We start from the raw sequence: 20,615 nt of genomic DNA on the forward strand, positions 1-20,615 counted from the left end.
AGCACCAGCCCACGATGTGCATCCTTCGGCCCAACAGATTTCAACCCCCGCTCCAACCCATCAACGATACAACCCACACGCACGACGCTGACCAGCGACCCGCGCCCTTCGGGTCAAGCGGCTCCATTTAGCTTATTTGGTTCGTATTGCATAAATTGGACCCTATTTGACAATTTCAAACTCTTTCCTATCATTTGGAGTCGTCCCATTTTTGACCCTGTGGAAAGCATTTGAGGTCAATAGGAAGATCTTAGGCGAGGGTCACTTTCACCCACTAAACACAACTTGTGCTAAATTCAAGCTTGTTTGGCTACATACGGTGCTCGTGCGTGCATGTTCAAGTGTCTGCGACTCTAGTCGGCTCGTCTTGACATTGGGTCAAATCATTCGACTTGACCTTATCTCTACTCTCTGCTGGCATTTCTCAAGTGCAACGTCGTATCTCAATCACCACTTTGATTCTACAACAGTGCAACATGTGCATTGTGATGTCATCCCATGTCTTGGGACAACTCGACAATATTGGGTTACTCCGACGTGTCTATGGAGACCGATCCACGTGTCACTCATCTCAATGGAACATCCCGAACATCCTCCATATGGGTTCTCATTGAGATATGAATCCTTCGTGTCCATGTCATGCCACTTTACGAATTTTATCCCAAGTGCATATGTCAACCTCCGACACATGAGTTGATGCACAATGCCGACACACTTTTGTCATTCGATACTGTCTTTGAAAGACTCGTTTCAAACAAAGACGTCCAAGACGTTCACCTCGTAATTCTTGCAATCTTTACACTATACTTGAGTAATTGTTGCAATATTCACTCTATAACAAATGTTTATCTAGAAAATGATTGATGAAAAATATTGAATGTAATTAAGTTTGATATGAAATATTGATGATTAGGTGGATTTAGAGAAAACAATGCATCATGTAATAAATAATTGCACGCTTATTTAAGGTTGTTTATTTTTAATTTTCATTCTATGAGAGAATGAAATAAAAATAAAAAAGTGGAAATAGAGGGATGAAATAAAAAATTCCAAAAAAGAAAAAAGGTACACCCGGAATCTTACGGATTTGCGGTGAAGCAAGGATACGGACCTCAAGTGGGTTCATTTTATCAGCGTCTGGTCTCATCTTCCAATGTATTTTTGTTGAATATATATATATAGCATAGGGCCGAGGGGAGTTTGTCCAGTGAGTGTCTCACCGCCATATTCTGTCTTTCTTCACATTCCGAGGGAGTTTGTGAGTTTATAATATTAATTGATTGGTAGTTTGTGTGAAATCTGGTTGAGGTCGAAGGAAGGGCATGGCGACGGCGGTTGTGATTGGGGGCGGCGGGTCTTCTTCTTCTTCTTCGAAGTCGAGGAGAAGGCAAATTTGGTACTCTCAGCCGCTGACTCCGTTGATGGAAGGGCCGGATCCGCAGTTCCAAGACCAAGAAGCCAACAAGAAAGACTCCTCCGCTTCCAACTGGGAATTCCTCCGCGACTGGTTCAAGATCCAGCGCAACCTCCCGCCCTCTCTCCCCCCATCCTCCTTCACCAACGTTCCCAATTCCAAGACCCAAGATTTGAAGCTTTTGCTCGGCGTTCTCGCATGCCCTCTCGCTCCCATTCCTCTCCACTCCCATTCCAATTCCCCTCCACAATCCCATTTCCCACGCGATACTCCTCTTGTAACCTCCAACATCTTCTGCGTTACTGTTCAAGTATTGATAATTAAGTTTTTGAGTTAATCCCTGATTTCTTTTTCCCCAGGAAACTTCCGTGGCTCATTATATCATTCAGCAATACTTGGCCGCCACCGGATGTCTCAAACAGCAAAAGTGCGCCAAGAACATGTACACCACGGGAAGCGTGAAGATGATTCGCTGCGAAACAGAGGTTTCCTCAGGCAAATCTGTGAAGACGGTAGGGACAAGATGCGAGGACACCGGCTGCTTTGTTCTTTGGCAAATGCTACCGGGTATGTGGTCCCTCGAATTGGTAGTCGGTGGCAGTAAGGTGGTGGCCGGCAGCGACGGCAACACCGTCTGGCGCCACACTCCCTGGCTCGGCACTCATGCCGCCAAAGGCCCCCAACGACCCCTCCGTCGCATTATTCAGGTACTTCTACTTACTCACCCTTTAATTAAATCCCCATTAAATTAATCATCCCATCTGTTCTCTACCAAGTTAACAACATACAAATCCGTTTCTTTGTTAGTTTGAGCGTTTTCAAGGATGAGAATGAGAGGCAGTGAGAATGAATAAGAGGGGTGGGGCTGTATTTAGTCATGTGATGGTGTATGGTAAACAAGGTAAAGTAGAGATATTCAAAAATGCTTTACCAAACAAAGGAAGGAAGAGAGTGTGGAAGAAATGAACAATCCCAAGAAATAGCTGACAATGATAGAGAAACTGTCCCCTGCTTTATCGTACACGCCTCTGCTTTTTCAACAGTGAAACACTCGGATTTTTGGGGATGGATGATGGACGGCACGTGATTGATTATCCTGCTGACGTCACTCCTCCCTCTTTCTCCATTCCAGGGTCCCAAAGGGCCCTGAATATTATGAAAAAAAGAAAAAGAAAAAGAAAAAAAGACAAGCTTTTTTGGATTACGAAAAATGATCATAAAATGGGATGCCATTGGATTTGTTTGCAATATATTAAGACGAATGGGGTCACGGAAAGTGCAGCAATCTCGATGAGTAATGAAAATGAAATTGAAATTATTGAAAGGAAAAAAAGGGAAGGGAGACATGAATAATTGAATGTGCAGGGGCTTGACCCAAAGGGAACAGCGAGACTGTTCGAGAAGGCCCAATGCCTGGGAGAGAAGCGGATCGGGGAAGACGAGTGCTTTGTGCTGAAGGTGTCGGCGGAGCGGGAGGCAGTGATGGAGCGGAACGAGGGGCCTGCGGAGGTGATAAGGCACGTGCTGTACGGCTACTTCTGCCAGAAGAGCGGAGTGCTGGTGTACCTGGAGGACTCCCACCTGACCAGGGTTCAGACGGAAGGCGACGCTGTGTACTGGGAAACCACCATCGGAAGCAGCATCGGGGACTACAGGGACGTGGACGGGGTCCTCATCGCTCATCGGGGCAGGTCCATAGCCACTGTCTTCAAGTTTGGGGAAATGTCCACACAATTTAGCAGGACCCGTATGGAAGAGGTTTGGAGTATTGACGACGTGATGTTCAACGTGGCTGGCCTTAGCATCGACTACTTTCTTCCTCCCGCTGATATTTGTGATACCCTTCACTCTCACTCCTCCCATTCTCCATGACTTCACTGTATAAGTACCAAGTACTTCATAACGCTTCCTAATCACTTCACTGTATACACCATCATCCATAACAACTTCTACTTCCCTCGCTCTTACTTTTCAATCATTGTTGTTAATTTCTAAAACGGATATTTGCGACGGTCCGTACAGACTGGACTGGGCCGATTTCTTCCTCGTTTGTGGATGGGCCCATCTAACCAAAGTCTCTAGGCCTGGTGTTGCGGGCCTTCCAATAAATACCCAATATACTAAAACGAATTGAATAGGAAGCCACCCAGCCCATGCATGTTGGACGGACTATTAATATGAATTTAAATGAAACTATTAATATCTCTCAAGAAAAAGAAATATAAAATGAATTGATGAGTAGTCTTTAAATGAAACTATTAATATCTCTTAAGAAAAAGAAATATAAAATGAATTGATGAGTAGTGTAATAAATAAAGTTTGAACAAAACGGAGTGGGCAGCTAGGTCCAAAGGGGAGGGAAAGGGAGGGACAAAAGAAGCTTGTGCAGTACGAAATGTGGTAATGAAACGAGATCATATAATTAAGAAAATAGGGGCATTCCATATGATTGCTCAATTGATTCCATCTGCTTTAAGTCGAAATATTGGAAGGCGAAATTGGAAAAGAAGTGGGCAGAGAGAGCATGGCACATGCATCCTCAGCTTCGGCTTTGGGCCTATTTAGATTAATAAATAGGAACAGAGAAAAGAAAAGAAAAGAAAAGAAAAGATAGAAGCTTCCTCGGTATGCGTTCGCATGGAAGTGCGTTGTATATATTCTTCCTTGGCTTTGGGCTTTATTGCCTTTTACTCTCCTCTCCTCTCTTTTTTTTTTTTTTTTGTTTTCTTGACACAAGGAGCTTTCTTGCCAACTGGCTTCGTTTTTTGCTCTGCAACCAATAAAGTAGGCGGCAGCGCGTACCGTTTCTTTAATTTTGGGCATCCCATGTCATGCATGGATCTAAATCTCACAAATTATAACATTAACCACGCCACCAATTACCCTTCTTCATTGGAGCACACAACCATGAGTCTAATGGAATTTTTGTTTTCCAAATCCATCACATCCATATCCTAATTGTATTCACCCTTTAATTTTGTCTCCAATCATACCCCTAACTAACTTTCATTCAAAAAAGGAAAAAAAGAGACAAAGAACCAAAGCAATAATATATGCATCGCCTAGACCATCCCTAACCTACCTTCTCCGCTTTAACATACACCCATCACAAAAGAGTAACACTTAACTTGTACCAAAAAAGAAATGTTTAAAATAAACTTGTCACATGGCATCATGTGGCTGATTAATGAAATCAAACTGAATAGAATTGATTAACCACTCCTTCATAACTTGGTTGATATCACATTTATAAACCTAAGATATCATCCTTCATACAATAATGTCAGTAACCAGTAATTGATTCAACCAAAAAAACAAAAAAACAAAAACAGTAGAATTAATTTAGGGTTGGTCAAAAGGGGTTTGCATGCACATATATGCATGCCATGGAAGGCTTTAACTGTGTGTCGGATCTTTACTGGTAGTTCGGTGGGCGGCAGCGTCCATCATAATGCAAGTCAACCCCTTGATGTTGAAATTACGCCAAATTAATTAAAATCATCCAGTCACTCAAAATAAGCCACGTAACTGACGACTGTAAGAAAAAAAAAAATAAATAAATAAAAAACTAGAAGAGATTAATGAAATTAACCGAAGGGTGAATTTGTGGTGAGAGGAGCGGTGGTAAGAGGGTGGTTGGCTCTACCCACGGCCAGGGCTGCCCTTCGGGGGGATGGCCTCTGAAGCTTTAGGGACGCATTATTATTATTGTTATTATTATTATTATTATTGTTGTTGTTCTTGTGATCCCCCCCTATGCCTTCATCTGCCACCACTGACTTTGCATCATACATTTCCTCCAATTGATCTCTTTCCACCAGCGTCCCATCCATGCCTTTGAAATCATCTTCTTGCTCCACCACGCACGACGACGGCGGCGCCATCCCTATATCTTGCAGCCGGAGATCATCCGGCCAGTCCAACGCACCTTTTCCCGAGCTGCCACCGTAGTTCGTTGTCGGCGTTGGCGGTCTCGGCTTCTTCTTTCCCAAGCACAGTAAGCTGTCGTTGTGAGGCATGAATCCATCAAGATCAAGCTGGTCGCCTCCATAGAGGTTCAGGTCTTGGAAAGAAGGGAAGCCGAGAGGGGAGCCAAAATCTTTGATCCCTCCAGCCATGTCGCCAATGCCACCGCCACCTCCGCCTTGCTGATTATTATTATTAGGGATGCCCCCCATGGCCTTGTAGCCGCCGGAAACTGCCATGTTCTCACCCGCAAGGGTTTGACAAGCCTTTTCTAATATATTCTGCATATACTTCCCTTGTGCCTCGATCCGCAACTGCAGGTGTCTTTGCACCTGCATGTCACGTGTTTATATTCATTAATTTTCCATTATAAAACTCTATTGTCAAAAAATATTTAGAGTGACACAATTTTTTTACCTCAAGTTGTTCATGCAATCTTCTCTGGACCTCCATTTGCATCCTAATCGCATCAACCATGTGTGAGTTACCACTACAAATATCATCACTATCTTTTATTTTTTGAAATAGAAACCAAAAAGATTAAATCACCCATCAGCCAAAACCCTATCAAGTTGATTGGTTAGTTGTGCTAAATTCTCTTTTGGGCTTTAAAATTTTTAAATAATGAATACATCGTGATTGGTACGAGGTATTTTTGGGAAGCTCAAAAGCAAAGAAATAAGAGCGGACAATATCATATCATTGTAGAGATATGTGATTTTTAATATAACCCATAAAAGAATATGATATCGTTACGTGTATATACGTACTCATTCATGGTGCGGTTGATGATGTTGGATGAAGAAGCAGTGTTTCGATGAAATTCTAATCCGGAAGCTGAGTTGAAGAAGGAAATAGTCAATTTTGATGAACACATGTGCACATCATGTGAGGTGTGAAAGCAAAGAAATAGAGAGAGAGAGAGAGAGACAGAAAAAAGTCACCTCTCATACCATCCTTGATTGAATGATCATTGAATTCCTTGTGAGGCTGCTTTCCCAGTCTAAATTTCTAAGTAGGTTAAAAATGAAAAGCAATATGGTTATAAACAAGGGAAAAAGTGGCATAGATATGGATATGGATATAGATGTGGGTTATATATACCTGGAGATGGCTCTTGAGGTGGTAAAGAGTAAGACCCTTGACACCCATAACTCGCATGATGGTCTTGGGGGTGGCCTCTGAAAATAGAGGAAATGAAAGGTTGTTATAGAGAAGAAGAGAAGAAGGGAAGAAGAGAAGAAAAGGGTTAAATTGGTAATACATACTATCAGGGCCGCCGAGCTGGGTGACAGCATCCACAAAGCGCTCGTGAAGCTCGACAGTCCAGCGGAGGCGGGGCTTGGGGTCGGTGGTGAGGACGAGGCCGGAGTCGCCTTGAACGCACATCCCTGATCTCTCGTGGGAATTCATACTCGAAGCTTTCTTATTAGGATGGAACATTCTTTGTCTGTCTGTCTGTCTGTCTCACCCAGCTGCTGCTGCTGCTGCTCCTCCTCCTTCCCAATGGAATAAGAACAAATCCCACCCCAAATTAATAGCTACCCAATTCAACTCACTTTGGGGCCAGCTTTTGTTCCTCAACTCAAAAGCACCGGCTTAGGGAACAACCTAACCCTCCCTCTAAAGAAATCTTCTAATCTCTACAAATAAATAATATTATGTAAAGAATGTTTATTCTATTATCCTCCTCCCTCCTCCTCTACTCTCCTTTCTATAAAGATACCTTCTTACACCTTTAAATATTAATTTTCATTTTTTTTCTTTCAAAATCTTCATTATGTTTTCCCCGTTCAAAGTCCTATAAACTATTTTAGGCGGGCCCAACTAACTAATAAACACAAATTAATCTAATTCTAAATTATTATATTAACACCCTCTACACCTCCAACTAATTAGGTGGTAATAATAATAATAAATTGCTATTAACATTTCCTAGTACCTCAACTTTTAGCTTAATTATTAGCCTCCCACCAAATAAGATCATCCCACCCCTCCTCATTCGCATGCAAATACCAACACAAAAAGTGTCTCATCATAACATTATATATCTTATACCAAAGACTACGAATTCATTACACATAAAATTGTAAGTAATAAAAAAAAGGGAGAGTGTTTGTGAGGCTTTTTATGACACAAGTGGAGGGACCTTCACATCTTCTAAAGCTCATAGTTTTAGACTCAAAATTTAGGCTCATCTCTTTTGTCCAATTCAAGCTTGTCTTCTATTGTTCCACTTCGCTTCTATCTCCACACAACACACAAACAAACAAAGAAATGGATTTATAAAGTTGATGCCTCTCCATGCACGCCCCCTTCCACTTCTCTTTAAATTGAATTGCTCAAATATATACACATTTTTTGTGTACCCTAATTTCAATGCTGTTCTTGGCATTTCTTGCTCACTTTAAAGGAAAAAAAAAAAAAAAGAGGAAGCATTTGGATGCCGTTTTTCTATGGAATATCATCTAATGAAGCTAAAAAAAGAAAGCAAATTAAATCCAAATGGGAATAAATGCTTTTCTTCTCTGACAATCAATGAAAGATTCTTTTGACCATCTTGTTAGAAATTACGGATCTCCACAGTGGTATGATATTGTCTACTTTGAGCATAACCTCTCATGACTTTGTTTTAGGATTCCTCAAAATGTCTCACCACCATCTGCATAATATTATTATTTAAATATTGCAATCGGTAGATTTCTTTATTTAATTATAATAAGAAGAAAAATAATGTGTAAATTGATTTTGAAGTTGGAACATTTATTTAGTTATTGAAAGTTGAGGGAGGAAAAATGAATGAAGTTGGGGAAGAATTGAAATGAAAAGAGAGGCAGCGTGAAGGATATGTTTGCTTGAAATTCAAGCATCGATCTTTATACAATTATTCTATTCTTTTGGATGAATATATTCCTTTAAAGATGGAATTGAGGGACCCATCTTTATGCACAGTGTTTGAATACCTTTTTCCATCTAATCTAATCTATAATCTAATAATCTAATATAATATAATCTAAGTTTTCTTCTTCTTCTTCCATAAAATAAAATAAATGAATAAAATCCTACTTCTCTTCTACCGGATGTGCACCATTCACCATAAAGCGTGTGCCAACTGCTGCTGCAATCATCACCCTACATTCCATACTCCATCCACTATATTCGTATAAAAGAATTTAACCGATTAGAGATCCCACGTCAGTCAACTAGGAGAACTATGTATTCTTTGTAAAGGTAAAGGTAGTCCAAAGAGAACAATATCTACTAGCAGTGACTTGAACCGTTACACACTAAACTTTCTTACTTTATTTTTGGTAGCATAAGAAATGATTCCTATCAAAGAAAATGATTATTTGTATATACCATTTTAGTCCTTTTGAGGTAGATGTGTGTAAGCAACCCACAAAAAAAGAAAAAGAAAAGAAGTAATTTGGTGAGAAGTTGTGAGGGACGATCGTATTCTCCTTGATTTGTTGGTTGCTGTGAAGTCCTTCTACCGGGCTAGCATCTCGCTCCTTCATTACCATCAATGGAAATGATAAAGAAGTGCTTGTGTTTTACATTTCACATCTCTTCCTAATAGAATGATATTGTCTACTTTAGACCATAAGCCCTCGTATCTTTATTTTTAGTCCTTCACTCGAATAAAGTACTAGACTTGAGCCTCTTTGCGAATAGTGAGAGCTTACTCTTCATCTCGAGGATCCCAAAATTTCGCACGAGGAGAAATATCTTATTCTTAACCCGTTCCTCCATTGGAACAAGATCTTATTTGAGGGTCGATAGTTTATTAGTCATGCAGTCGTTAGAGGGAAGTCAGGAAAGTGTTTGTGCATATGATATTGTTTGGATAATATCATCTCATCCTGAGGTCATCTTCGCAAGCTTCTCATCCTGACAAAGCCTACGCTCTTAGCATGTCCTCTTGCTCCTCAGCAGTGTGATGACACCAAACTTAGATTCTTATGAGTTGGAGGTTAACATCTTAATTGTTCTATGAACCACAACTTCATAATTCTATATTACATTTAATTTTGGTCTTCATCCTCCTCTTGAAACCTATAAATTTCTTAGTTTTTTTTTTGTATTTATCTAGATTGAGCATGTGTGGTGCGTTCGGTCACGTAGGTTTACCATTCATAAGCTAGTTTAACTTCTTACTCTGTGTTCATGTTGTGATAAGCTTCACCGACACATTCTACGAATGTTTTAAAAGTGAGTCAACGGAGTGGCTGGAATTTTCTGTTCATCATTATCATGTATCATTCATTCCATTTGTTGATTTTGACCTGCTTTCCTTATTAGAGCAGTAATAGGATACAGCCACGCTGGATTCATTCATTCATTTCATTGCTGTGGTGTCACAATCTGTTACGCTTCATTTAATTTCTTTCCCGTCGCGGTTCGAGATAGCAATATGGGCGCTGTGGGTTGCCACTGCCCAACACTTGCGAATCCAGACCTAAACTGCCAAAACAATCTTTCAGAGGTACCTGCTCCCTCGGGCCTGCAACCTACCAAAGCTAGAACAATTCCCACAAACCATGCTTTCCAAATGAAAGCGGTAGTTTTTGTCTCTTGGCTGTTTTTGTGTACTGCCTATTCTGTTCTTTATATGCACTGAATGTGAAAATGCCTCACCAGAGTTTGATGCTGCTTCCGCAATTTCTTTGCATGTCCTAAACAGACCAGTCATGTATCTTTCCCGACCTACCGGCGTTGCCCGTTTTGCTGCCTCCTCCTCCTCCTCCTCCTCAGGTTCGATTTTCCAATTGATTTCCTTTTCTGTAATCATCACACCTTTTCTCGAGTTGCGTTTCTCGTTTTACTCGTAATGCGCCTTTCCTGTTCATGTTTGCATTTTCCATTCTTCGATGTTCTTGATATTTCGGAAACAATTCGACGGTATGGAGTTTCATACATATAAACACGACTTCTCTCCTCTGTTTTTGTGAGGATAGTGGCCGCGCGCTGAATTTGTCATTAGGAGTAACAGAAGTTCATAAACGTAGCTGAATATTTTGTTTTCTGGTGATTGATTTCCGTTTTCTTATGGGATCATCCCTAAATTTTAATCTGCCTTATAACCAATCTCTGCATCAGATTTTTGAATCCTTATTTATTTTCTTTCTATGTTGCTGAAGATGAATTGAAATGCATTTAGTTTTATGTCAACGACAAATTCTTAGGATTCTATCTATGTGGAAGACTTAATTATTTACGTTTCCTGCACTCCCTTCTGATATGTGAAAATTATTGTTCTCAACCAGCTTCCCTATTCCCTGGAGTGGATGTGGACACAACAACTAAAACTGGAGCTTTGGTATGATGCCATTTGTTATCTAATTTTGTTATGTTTCGAACCATAGACATACATCTTACTTTTTACTCTTACAGCACTTTGAAGAAACAAAAGAAAGAATTAAGAAATTGTTCGACAAGGTTGAACTTTCAGTTTCTGCATATGATACTGCATGGGTGGCAATGGTTCCTTCTCCAAACTCTCTCAACCAACCTCTTTTCCCCGAGTGTATAAACTGGGTATTAGATAGTCAACATGCTGATGGCTCATGGGGCCTACTCCACGACGATCAGTTGCTGATGAAGGCCAATCTCTTATCTACATTAGCATGTGTTCTTACTCTTAAGCGATGGAATATTGGGCATGATCATATGAGCAAGGGTATGGTTATTACTCTTCTTGCTGTAGGTCTACTCTATGATGTATTCAGTAATGAAGTTTAAGGCGTTTTCCTTTGTTATGCAGCGCTTGATTTTATCAAGTCTAATATAGCTTCAGCTACTGATGAGAACCAACGTTCTCCTGTGGGATTTGACATTATTTTCCCTGGCATGATTGAGTATGCTAAAGACTTGAATTTGAATCTACCCTTGGCACCGACGAACGTGGATGCCTTGGTTCGAAAGAAAGAGTTGGAGCTTAGAAGGTAATACCCTTCTTCGTTTTCTTTTCTTTTCTTTCTTCTTCATTGGCTCTAGAAGTATGTGTAAGGCAGTTGCTTGTTAAATTGAACCAAGCTAATTAATAAGCTGTGGTAGGGTCAGCTGCCTAATGCTTTGCTTTGTTCTTTTAATTCAGTATTTAAGTTTTGGTTTAAATCCCATTTGCGTTAGCTGGCTAGAGATTTTTGGATTTCAAACACAGAAATGAGAGACCCTGTGGTTGTCCAATTATTACTCCCCATTTCAAAATGGTTGCGGGCTTATAAACATTTTGAAAACTTAGAAATCAAATTAGTTGCTTTTTAATGCTTTTGAATGTTTAGAGACCAAAGTGAAATAAACCTGAAAGTTTATAGTCCAAAATGAGATATAAACCTTTCAATGTTTTGCATTCTTGGAAATATGAGATTTTTTTCCATATAATTTCTTAAAATCTGAGAAGGCTGATCGATGCATCCAAATTTTCACGGACTTCTCATGCTCTACTTAAGTTCTTAGTATAATTTAGCGGGCTTTAAACACAAGCAACAATATTATATCGAATGATTGTAGATTTGTATTGTTTAAATTGGTACTTTGTTGAAAAGGAAAAAAATTTCCTCACTTCTCCTTTTTGTATTTGGCCCTTTGCCCCGTCTGTTCTGAAGCTGCAGAAGCAACTCTGAAGGTGGAAAAGCCTATTTAGCGTATGTTTCAGAAGGAATTGGAAAGTTACAGGACTGGGATATGGTCATGCAATATCAAAGGAAGAATGGATCACTGTTTAATTCTCCATCCACTACGGCAGCGGCTTTTATGCATAGAAATGATGATGGCTGTTTTGATTATCTTCGCTCACTCTTACAAAAGTTTGATGGCTCAGGTTCCTCTGACATCACCTTCTTCTCTTTGCCTCTTCTTAATGTGTCATTCATTTCTCTGTAATTTTCATCATATATATACCGGTGTTTTTCAGTTCCCACAATATATCCTCTTGATATATATGCTCGATTACACATGGTTGATAGCCTTCAAAAATTCGGAATTGCTCGGCATTTCAAAGAGGAGATTAGAAGCGTATTAGATGAAACTTACAGGTAGTATGATATTTTTAACAATCACTCCAAAATGGATTACATGAAGTGTATTATATACTTTGTTGTTGTTTAATTCTAGTCCATTTTGTCTGTGGTTGAGTTCTTTTCTAAATATCAATGGTTCATGGAATTTATTTGCAAGAACAGGTGTTGGATGCAAGGAGAGGAAAATATATTCTTAGATGCTTCAACTTGTGCAATGGCCTTTCGAATGTTACGTGTTGAAGGATATGATGTTTCTTCAGGTGCCTTGTGATTATTGAATTTTTGTGCTGAAATGTTGGATCTTAGGAAAAGTCTAATTTGTGTAATTTGTCTTTAGACCAGTTGACTCAATTTTCAGAAGATCTCTTTCCCAATTGCCTTGGAGGATATTTAAAAGACTTCGGTGCCTCGCTGGAGTTATATAAGGCCTCTCAGATTATCACTCACCCTGATGAATCTGTTCTGGAAAATATAAACTCTTGGACTAGTCGTTTCCTGAAGCATGGATTATCTAGTGATTCAGTTTGGTCTGATAGAACCGATAGTGTCGTTAAACAAGAGGTATTTTTAGCAATGTCAAATAGTACTTTTTTTTTGCCTTTTCCTTTACTCTTCATTAACAAAAACCTTTGTTTCCGTGGTCATCATCAGGCTGTTAATGCTCTTGAGTTCCCCTATAATGCAACTCTAGAACGCCTAATAAGTAAGAGGGCAATGGAAAGTTACAGTGGAGACATTGTGAGGATTTCAAAATCGCCATATGCGTATGTTGCAAATTCTTTTACTTTCTATTCGCTCTTCTTTTTGTTATTTTTCTGTGTGTGTTGGGTGGGGGTCCTTGGGGGAAGTTGGACAGCTCTAATACTGGATTTAATTGTGCCAGCTGCTTAAATTTTGGCCATCAAGATTTTCTGGAACTTGCTGTAGTGGATTTCAATACCCTGCAACGCATTCATCTTAAAGAACTGGAAGAGCTTCAAAGGTAAATTGTTGCTTGCAGTATTGTAGGTTTTTACAAGTATCGAGCTTTGACCGATGGCCATCACTTGGCCCATATACTGTGTTGCAAACACAACTTGGCCATTGACGAATGCATTGTGACTTATTAGAAGTGGACGCCAGTCCTTACATTTGTAGTGCCCAAGAGAATCTCTTGTTTCTAAGTTCATTTCCATTGTGTATGAACAGATGGGTGGTTGAAAACAAATTGGACGAGTTGAAATTTTTCAGACTGCACCTAGGGTACTGCTATTTTGCTGCGGCAGCGACCCTTACTGATCCTGAACTTCATGATGCTCGCATAGCATGGGCACAAAATGGTGTGCTCACAACCGTGGTTGATGATTTCTATGATGGTGGAGGATCTGAAGAGGAATTGGATAACCTTATAGAATTGGTGGAAAAGTAGTTTCCTTTTACTAACCAACTCTTGTTTACTAACTCTCCCTTTTTGCATTATTTAAATCTGAACTCTTAATAATCCATAGGTGGGATCCTGATGGGGAAGTGGGTTACTGTTCCAAGAACGTTGAGATTGTATTTCTTGCACTTCACAGCACAGTTTGTGAAATAGGAAGAAGAGCTTTAGTATGGCAAGGACGCAGTGTGATGAGGAATGTTATCGATGGTGTAAGATTAATTACTAATAATGTTTGGTATGCGCAATTGTACTGCTGAAAATAAGGAAAAGCTGAACATATAAACTATTATACTTGATTTTACAGTGGTTGGCTCTGCTGAAGGTGATGAGAAGGGAAGCTGAATGGTCGACAAATAAGGTAGTGCCATCAATGGGTGAATATATGGAACAAGCCCATGTATCATTCGCGTTGGGACCTATAATCCTTCCAATGCTCTTCTTTGTTGGACCTAAGCTCTCAGAGGAAATGATTGGAAGCTGTGAATACCAGAAGTTATATAAGCTGATGAGCACTGCTGGTCGCCTTAAGAATGATATTCGATCTTTCGATGTAAGTACTAAAACAAGTTGCTGCATGATGTGTGTGGTGGTGTATTTATACAAAGAGTAGAGTAGAGTAGAGTTGTTTGCTTTTGTTTATAAATAACTTCCGGCAATGTAATGTCGCAGAGAGAATCCAAGGAGGGAAAGCTGAATTCTCTGTCTCTGTGGATGATTGATGGCGGTGGTAATGTCACCAAAGAGGAGGCCATTGAAGCAATTAAAGGGGATTTTGAGAGGGCGATAAGAGAACTGCTGGGGTTAGTTTTGCAGGAGAACACTACAATTCCAAGAGCTTGTAAGGATTTGTTCTGGAAATTGATGTCCATCGTGAATCTATTTTACATGGAAGATGATGGGTACACTTCAAATAGGTTGATGAACACTGTAAAAGCCATGTTTGAACAACCCATGGATCTGGATGCACTTTTGAACAAATGAACGAACAACAAACGAAATAAGTTGTAGTGGGAAGCAGACGCCACCTATTCACTGTCTTCTCTACTTATCAGATGCCTATTGCTTTCTCATCGAGGAAATGGCAAATAAAACATTTTATGGAAACATTTCATTGTTAAATTGAGACACTCTGAATCCAATCTGCATGCTTCTTAGTAAGCATAGATATAATCCACAACTTTCATGCCTATGTGAGAGGCTTACTTAGATTATCAGTTAGTTGCTTGTACTTTAAAAACTCACCTTCTAAAGTTTCATTTTATTGAACATAAACAATATAATAAGACCGAGGACCAGGAAGCACAAAGGCTTCAAGCAAAGCCATTAAAAGATGGGCCCCTTTATTGTAGATAAGTTCTTGCATGTGTCACAATATAAATCTGAAAACCCCAACACCTCACATCACATATAAAAGCTTATGAATTAATACATTGGGCAATGCAAGACCAGCTTGAAAGAGGCGCTGCGGTTACAGAATGGAGGGCAGAATGTGTTGATTTTTCAAAACGATCTCTTTTCATACGACACCAGTCCATGAATGCCACCTTCGACCTGTGCTGCCCCTGAGCGTACCTGCAATACCAACAAAATGAACACGATTTTAAACAGAGTCATGTTCATAACCAACAGAGCATTGAACGGGGATGCGCAGAACGCCTTACCTCTAGCCTTAAAATCTTTGAGCTTAAGAGGTCATGGGCAGATTTGATGGAGGAAGCACCAAGATCTTGGAACCCTTGCTTGACTGCTTGCATAGTGTAGGGTATGAACTTCAAGACTGAACCCTTATCAGCAACTGCTCCAACAACCCCTTGAGCTATCTTAAGGGTTGCAGTGTCCCCCAAGTACCTGGCATCACTACCTTTGGTCATTGCTTCTAAAGAGCCCATCCCACGATACTTCTTCACACGCTGACCATTCTGGGAAGTGACACGATAGAAGTTTTCATCAGTCATTTCTGATTTCACCACTGAATGTCAGTTCTTATAACTTACAGGCGAAAACCTTGTCTTCTGGCAGTTGTAACTCGTAAGAAAATATGCATACATGAATCAATAATAAGTACTATCATGAATCGTTCTACCACTTGAATATACCTCTATGAGGTAACTATCTAGTATTGAAGGGCCATACGACAGACAATTTAAATTTCAAACCACCAATCATTTAAACATAAGCTCCACTTTTATCCATGAAGTTGTCACTTGTTAGTAGTTAGGTAACTAGCCGTAGCCATTTGGCGAGGAAAAGGAGAACTAGCAGAAGAAATACCTTAGTTTCGAAGGCCCCAGGGGCCTCGGTGCTTCCAGCCAAGAAACTTCCCATCATTACCGTGGATGCACCAAGAACTAAAGCCTTAACAATATGCCCAGAGTTTGAAATTCCACCATCAGCGATGACAGGCACGCCACTTTGCGAAGCAACTAATGAGACCTTGTAAACCGCAGTCGCCTGAGAAGAACAGACAGAGGAAAGAGTGCCCTCAGTGTTTAAAACTTTGCTTAACCCTGAGAGCCATTTCGCTTTGCCTCAAGCTTCGAAAAAACACAGATAAGATACTAGGTAAAGGAAGAGGAAAAGGAAAAGGAACAGGGGAAAGGCTTTCATAAAAAACACAGATACCTGTCCTCGTCCAACCGCACAAACCTCCTGCGTGGTACAGATAGATCCAGAACCCATCCCAATCCGCAAGCCGTCGACACCAGCCTGAATCAAATTCTGGGCCTGTGCCATCGTAACCACATTCCCGCCAATCACGTCCAACTCTGGATATGTCCGCTTCACATACTTTATCATATCAATTTGATAACTGGAGTTTCCCTGTGAACTATCTAACACCACTGCGTTTACACCGGCCTGCACCAAAAGCTTCAACCTCTCCTTGTCATGCTCCCTCGTTCCAATCGAAGCCCCTACCAGCCAGGAACCATCCGCCGCAACCGAGCCAACGCCCAGTTTAGGATAACTTTTGATTCTCTCCACTTCTGACTTCGTTACAACATCCACAATTTCATCGTCCTTCAACAGCGGCACAAAGTCCTTCTTCTTCTCCGCCAAGAACGCGTCCACTTGCGCTAAATCATAGTTCCACGGAACTGAAGCCCCCGAATTAACCATATAATCATATATTTTCACATCCTTGTTCGCCTGGGAGGTCCAGTCCGCGTAGGAGACATGGCCCAAGAGCTTCGACTTGGAGGTACCTGACTCAGTAACCAAAACAAAGGGCGAAGAAGCAAAATCCTCCTCCGAGTCAATCCGATCGGATGGGGACTTGAAAACAGGATTAGACAAAATTGGAACACGGCGGGCCTTGGCGGCATGAACCATGGCAGCCTGTTGGGCGGCAGGGGAATTGGAGTGGATGATACCGATGCCACCAAGAGCAGCCATGGCGGAAGCCATGTAGGCTTCGGTGACGGTGTCCATGGGGGAAGAGACGCAGGGGATAGAGAGGGAGATATTGCGGGTGAGTCGGGTAGCGAGCTGGACGGCGTCAGTGGGGAAGTCAATGTAGTGAGGAAGGAAGATGACATCGTCGTAGGTGTAGGAAAATCCCTGATTGAAGAGCTTTTCAGCTGCAAAGCCGTCCTCCATGGCGAATGCACCGAGTTGCAGGCGGCAGATAGAGGAGGAGAAAAGGATGGTAGGCGAATAGGGTTTTGGTTCTTAACCGGTGGGATGAGCTCAACCTAAAGCCAGGAGGGAGACGGAAACAATTGGAGGGAAGCGCCCAAAATAAATCAGATTTTATTTTAGAATTAACGCTTCACGAGGCACCTCCACTGCCGCCAATTAAATACTAATTTTTCTTAGGGACATTTTCGTCCTTACAGTGCTCACGCCAAACTTATATTCCTCCTATTTATTTATACTTGCAACTTTTTTTCAATTACAAATTTGAAACTAAAAATTATCAGAATGATTAATTAAAACTCTAAAATCTAAAATTCTAGGGAAAGAATTAAATTTATTTAATTTTTCTATATATAATTTTTCCATAAAGAATAAAGAAAATTATGTGATAATTTCCTGAGCTATGATTTATTTTTAGATAATAAATGAAACCATTTAATCATTGAGTTTGTTGTTCCTTTGAGTGTTTTTTCAAACGTATTTTTGTCCCTAGTAAAAAAGTGAATAAAAAAGTGAATAAAAAAGTGAATAAAAAAGTGGGAAGGGGAGGGAGAAGATCGTGTTGGTTCATATGGGTTACATATGGCATGATCCATGTCACATGTTAAGTGGCATGCCAAACATTGTTTGATAGACTATTATGGCTAAATCACATTTTTATTCAATACTCAAGAATTATTCTCCAATAATTTGGCATCCGCATCATAGTTAGTGGCCTAAATAAGCCGAGATAGTTAGTGGCCTAAATAAACCGAGATGAGAACTTACACCCCATCTATATTCGATAACTGTGATGTCCCGTATTCGTTGGGGAGGAGAACAAAACATCCGATGTCGAAATCTTTCCCTAGGTGTTGAAGCCATAACGGGAGGCCTAAAATGAAAGTCTAGAGAGGACAATATCTGCTAGGTCCGTTACAATAATTCCGTTGCAAAATGCTTAATAAATATAACATATATCATTAATTAATTTTTTTTATTGAAATAAAAAAGAAAAAATGAAAAGCAAGTAGTCCATCAATTCTCATCTAAAAGAAAAAAAAAACAGGTTTCAAAATGAAGATAATATAAAAAAAAGAAATTAAAACTATGAAACATATATCTATGCATAAATTTATTCCAACCAAATTATTTTTTATAAAAAAAAAAAAAGTGGGGGAAAAAATGGAGAGTGATATTATGTTCTAGATTTCTAGTCTGTACATGTTTCTCACGTGCCTTCAAAAGTGGATAAAACAATTCCATTTCATAGTCATGTCTACGTGTAAACGAAATGGCACCCATCATAACCTGCCGTGTCCCACAAGAAAACAAGCAGATTCAATATATTAATTAAAAGAAATTCCACAACCTATATTATAATTAATAATATATAAAAAATGAGGAGATTAAACTTACTGGGATCCACGGTGACAAGCATGGCGGTACCGCCGAACTCACAGGTGCCGCCGCCGACCTTGGTTCTCTGCCAATAGCTATTGAAGGCGTAGGAAGCGTGGGCGATGAGTGTGTTGGGCAGAAAGCAGGGTCCGTTGGGGAGAATGGTGTCGCAATCCGCCACCGTCCCGCAGGCGTAGTTCATGGCCTCTTGAATGATTGGGTCAGGCACGGAGGGCTTGGCCACGCACCAAAGGGCTATATTGGGTGCGGAGTGGGGAGGGGGCGGCACGCTCGGGGGAGGGTAAATGACGGGTGGCTGGAACACGGGTGGGCTCGGCACGAACACCGTGGGAGAGGGTGGGCTGGGAACGTAGCTTGGAGGGCTGGGCTCGTAATAGTAAGGCGGGGTGAAGCTGGGGGGAGAGCCGTAGGTAGGGGTGGGAGGTGGGAGCAGTGGGGGAAGATAATAGAAGGGCGGCGGCGGCGGCGGCGATGAAATGTAGGTGAAGGGCGAGGAGGGAGGCAGAGGAGTAGCTGGGGGATAGGAGCAGTAAGGGGGCGCGTTGTCCGGCAACGAATCGAATGGCGGGAGAGTAAACGGGGAGCTCACGTAAGGTTGGGAATTGGTCCCACCATCCACGTGGCTCACCTTTTGCCCAATTACATCCAAGTATTTCGCCAGCTGGAGTTTCTTGGACCTTCTGTGCACACTTCTAGCATCTACCACAGAAGAGTTTATTGGGTTAATTTTTGTTTGAACACATTCGCATAAAAATATTTATCTATTTATTTCATCAATGGATTTTCTAAGTTGTTGAATAAATAGCTAAAATGGAAAAATACTTGTGTGCTAAGCAAAAAGTGAGGGCCAGGGGCACCCAGGTAAAGTGCAATTACTTAGTGGATGTGTAGGCCGTGGGCACGATGGGGACTTGTAAAATGGATGGCAAAAGAAGTGTAGGTGAGGAAGCAAGGAGGAGAGGGAAGAAGAGCTTACCACAGGGAGTGAAGAAATGAGTGGTAGAAGTGGATAGGAGGAGGAGGAGGAGGAGGAGGAGGAGGAGGCGGCGGAGTCCGGCGAAATCCATCCTTAACCAACAGAAGAAGAGAAGAGAGGAAAGCAAAGCAAAGCAAGGGGCTGTGCATGAGAAATAATAGGGGGTGTAAGTAAATAAAGCGAGAGGGGAGTGCATAAAAGGCGTACAAGTGGCAGAAAAAGAGGGATTCTTTGGGGTGTTTTTTAGTTGCGAGGAACAGGCACTTTGCTTAGTTATGTGTACAAGTGAACAAGTTAGACTAGGGATGGAAGTTTTGTGTTCTTTTTTTCTCTTCTTTTTTCTTATAAGTTTATACCCAAGTTTGTGTGTCCCGGAAATATATTTGCTTCTTGAAATTTGGCATATATGCTTGCTTCACCAATGGAGCAAAAGGGTACCTCGCTGTGTGTGTCTCTGTGTGTGTTTCTTGCTTCATCTCTACTCCACCCTTTCCTTCTACTCTCTCTCTCTCTCTCTCAAGTTCTGCAGCGTAATGCAAAATGTGTAATGAACACAAAAAGACGACTGTTTCATAATGTCGTGGATGTGGATTCCCTCTTGTCCGAGACTCTAACTATGATTTGTAATTTTGGCATTCTCTTGCATCTCTTCGTATGAACTGTTTCTGAAAGTAAAGATTATCTTCACAAAACGACACCGGTTCTTTTAATATGTTTTGTACTAATTCACTTGTTTTCTAATAAAAAAACAAAAATGTAGTTTTTTTTTTTTTTTTTTTT

The 20,615-nt window shown here is 40.8% G+C and overlaps 5 protein-coding genes across 10 annotated transcripts; 2 read left to right on the top strand and 3 right to left on the bottom strand.

Moving 5' to 3' along the window:
* The first annotated feature begins 1,089 nt into the window (after positions 1 to 1,089).
* Positions 1,090 to 3,380, top strand: LOC111455462. The gene is made up of 3 exons (XM_023097166.1): positions 1,090 to 1,691; positions 1,774 to 2,121; positions 2,780 to 3,380. The coding sequence occupies exons 1-3, from the start codon at positions 1,323 to 1,325 to the stop codon at positions 3,284 to 3,286; spliced, it is 1,224 nt and encodes a 407-aa protein (XP_022952934.1). The 5' UTR covers positions 1,090 to 1,322; the 3' UTR covers positions 3,287 to 3,380.
* Positions 3,381 to 4,598: 1,218 nt separating this feature from the next.
* Positions 4,599 to 7,817, bottom strand: LOC111455463 (myb family transcription factor APL-like). 5 transcript variants are annotated; one of them, XM_023097170.1, is made up of 7 exons: positions 6,649 to 7,817; positions 6,485 to 6,561; positions 6,334 to 6,391; positions 6,151 to 6,217; positions 5,798 to 5,840; positions 5,007 to 5,712; positions 4,599 to 4,879 (listed from the first exon to the last, which is right to left on the bottom strand). In XM_023097170.1, the coding sequence occupies exons 1-7, from the start codon at positions 6,821 to 6,823 to the stop codon at positions 4,830 to 4,832; spliced, it is 1,176 nt and encodes a 391-aa protein (XP_022952938.1). In that variant the 5' UTR covers positions 6,824 to 7,817; the 3' UTR covers positions 4,599 to 4,829. The 5 variants fall into 5 exon arrangements, with proteins under 5 accessions (XP_022952938.1, XP_022952936.1, XP_022952935.1 ...); XM_023097168.1 differs by having other exon boundaries at positions 5,798 to 5,870; XM_023097167.1 differs by having other exon boundaries at positions 5,798 to 5,870; positions 6,325 to 6,391.
* Positions 7,818 to 9,698: 1,881 nt separating this feature from the next.
* Positions 9,699 to 14,989, top strand: LOC111455458 (ent-kaur-16-ene synthase, chloroplastic). 2 transcript variants are annotated; one of them, XM_023097154.1, is made up of 15 exons: positions 9,699 to 9,941; positions 10,022 to 10,135; positions 10,648 to 10,700; positions 10,775 to 11,060; positions 11,145 to 11,325; positions 11,995 to 12,203; positions 12,297 to 12,417; positions 12,565 to 12,662; positions 12,740 to 12,963; positions 13,054 to 13,166; positions 13,286 to 13,384; positions 13,591 to 13,806; positions 13,890 to 14,031; positions 14,127 to 14,372; positions 14,492 to 14,989. In XM_023097154.1, the coding sequence occupies exons 2-15, from the start codon at positions 10,072 to 10,074 to the stop codon at positions 14,801 to 14,803; spliced, it is 2,364 nt and encodes a 787-aa protein (XP_022952922.1). In that variant the 5' UTR covers positions 9,699 to 9,941; positions 10,022 to 10,071; the 3' UTR covers positions 14,804 to 14,989. The 2 variants fall into 2 exon arrangements, with proteins under 2 accessions (XP_022952922.1, XP_022952921.1); XM_023097153.1 differs by having other exon boundaries at positions 9,701 to 9,941; positions 11,989 to 12,203.
* Positions 14,990 to 15,131: 142 nt separating this feature from the next.
* Positions 15,132 to 17,598, bottom strand: LOC111455460 (inosine-5'-monophosphate dehydrogenase 2). The gene is made up of 4 exons (XM_023097164.1): positions 16,445 to 17,598; positions 16,094 to 16,273; positions 15,484 to 15,741; positions 15,132 to 15,394 (listed from the first exon to the last, which is right to left on the bottom strand). The coding sequence occupies exons 1-4, from the start codon at positions 17,417 to 17,419 to the stop codon at positions 15,323 to 15,325; spliced, it is 1,485 nt and encodes a 494-aa protein (XP_022952932.1). The 5' UTR covers positions 17,420 to 17,598; the 3' UTR covers positions 15,132 to 15,322.
* Positions 17,599 to 18,315: 717 nt separating this feature from the next.
* LOC111455466 (extensin-2-like) lies at positions 18,316 to 20,175 on the bottom strand. The gene is made up of 3 exons (XM_023097176.1): positions 19,836 to 20,175; positions 18,857 to 19,558; positions 18,316 to 18,748 (listed from the first exon to the last, which is right to left on the bottom strand). Exons 1-3 carry the CDS (start codon positions 20,029 to 20,031, stop codon positions 18,717 to 18,719), a joined length of 930 nt encoding a protein of 309 aa, XP_022952944.1. The 5' UTR covers positions 20,032 to 20,175; the 3' UTR covers positions 18,316 to 18,716.
* Positions 20,176 to 20,615: the final 440 nt, after the last annotated feature.

The sequence above is a fragment of the Cucurbita moschata genome, unplaced genomic scaffold, assembly GCF_002738365.1.
Source record: "Cucurbita moschata cultivar Rifu unplaced genomic scaffold, Cmos_1.0 Cmo_Scf00017, whole genome shotgun sequence".
Classification (NCBI taxonomy): Eukaryota; Viridiplantae; Streptophyta; class Magnoliopsida; order Cucurbitales; family Cucurbitaceae; genus Cucurbita; species Cucurbita moschata.

Coding starts and splice junctions, on each gene's coding strand:
- LOC111455463 (XM_023097167.1), bottom strand. CDS start 6,823: ATGTTCCATCCTAATAAGAAAGCTTCGAGTATGAATTCCCACGAGAGA. Junction 6,218..6,324: donor AATCAAGGATGGTATGAGAG/GTGACTTTTTTC, acceptor TCTTCAACTCAG/CTTCCGGATTAGAATTTCAT. Junction 5,871..6,150: donor ATCAACCGCACCATGAATGA/GTACGTATATAC, acceptor TGATATTTGTAG/TGGTAACTCACACATGGTTG.
- LOC111455466 (XM_023097176.1), bottom strand. CDS start 20,031: ATGCACTCCCCTCTCGCTTTATTTACTTACACCCCCTATTATTTCTCA. Junction 19,559..19,835: donor TCATTTCTTCACTCCCTGTG/GTAAGCTCTTCT, acceptor CTTCTGTGGTAG/ATGCTAGAAGTGTGCACAGA. Junction 18,749..18,856: donor GCTTGTCACCGTGGATCCCA/GTAAGTTTAATC, acceptor GGGACACGGCAG/GTTATGATGGGTGCCATTTC.
- LOC111455460 (XM_023097164.1), bottom strand. CDS start 17,419: ATGGAGGACGGCTTTGCAGCTGAAAAGCTCTTCAATCAGGGATTTTCC. Junction 15,742..16,093: donor CTGGGGCCTTCGAAACTAAG/GTATTTCTTCTG, acceptor GTCACTTCCCAG/AATGGTCAGCGTGTGAAGAA. Junction 15,395..15,483: donor CAAAGATTTTAAGGCTAGAG/GTAAGGCGTTCT, acceptor TTGGTATTGCAG/GTACGCTCAGGGGCAGCACA.
- LOC111455458 (XM_023097153.1), top strand. CDS start 10,072: ATGTATCTTTCCCGACCTACCGGCGTTGCCCGTTTTGCTGCCTCCTCC. Junction 10,701..10,774: donor CAACTAAAACTGGAGCTTTG/GTATGATGCCAT, acceptor TTACTCTTACAG/CACTTTGAAGAAACAAAAGA. Junction 12,204..12,296: donor ACAAAAGTTTGATGGCTCAG/GTTCCTCTGACA, acceptor GGTGTTTTTCAG/TTCCCACAATATATCCTCTT.
- LOC111455462 (XM_023097166.1), top strand. CDS start 1,323: ATGGCGACGGCGGTTGTGATTGGGGGCGGCGGGTCTTCTTCTTCTTCT. Junction 1,692..1,773: donor TCCCACGCGATACTCCTCTT/GTAACCTCCAAC, acceptor CTTTTTCCCCAG/GAAACTTCCGTGGCTCATTA. Junction 2,122..2,779: donor CCCTCCGTCGCATTATTCAG/GTACTTCTACTT, acceptor TTGAATGTGCAG/GGGCTTGACCCAAAGGGAAC.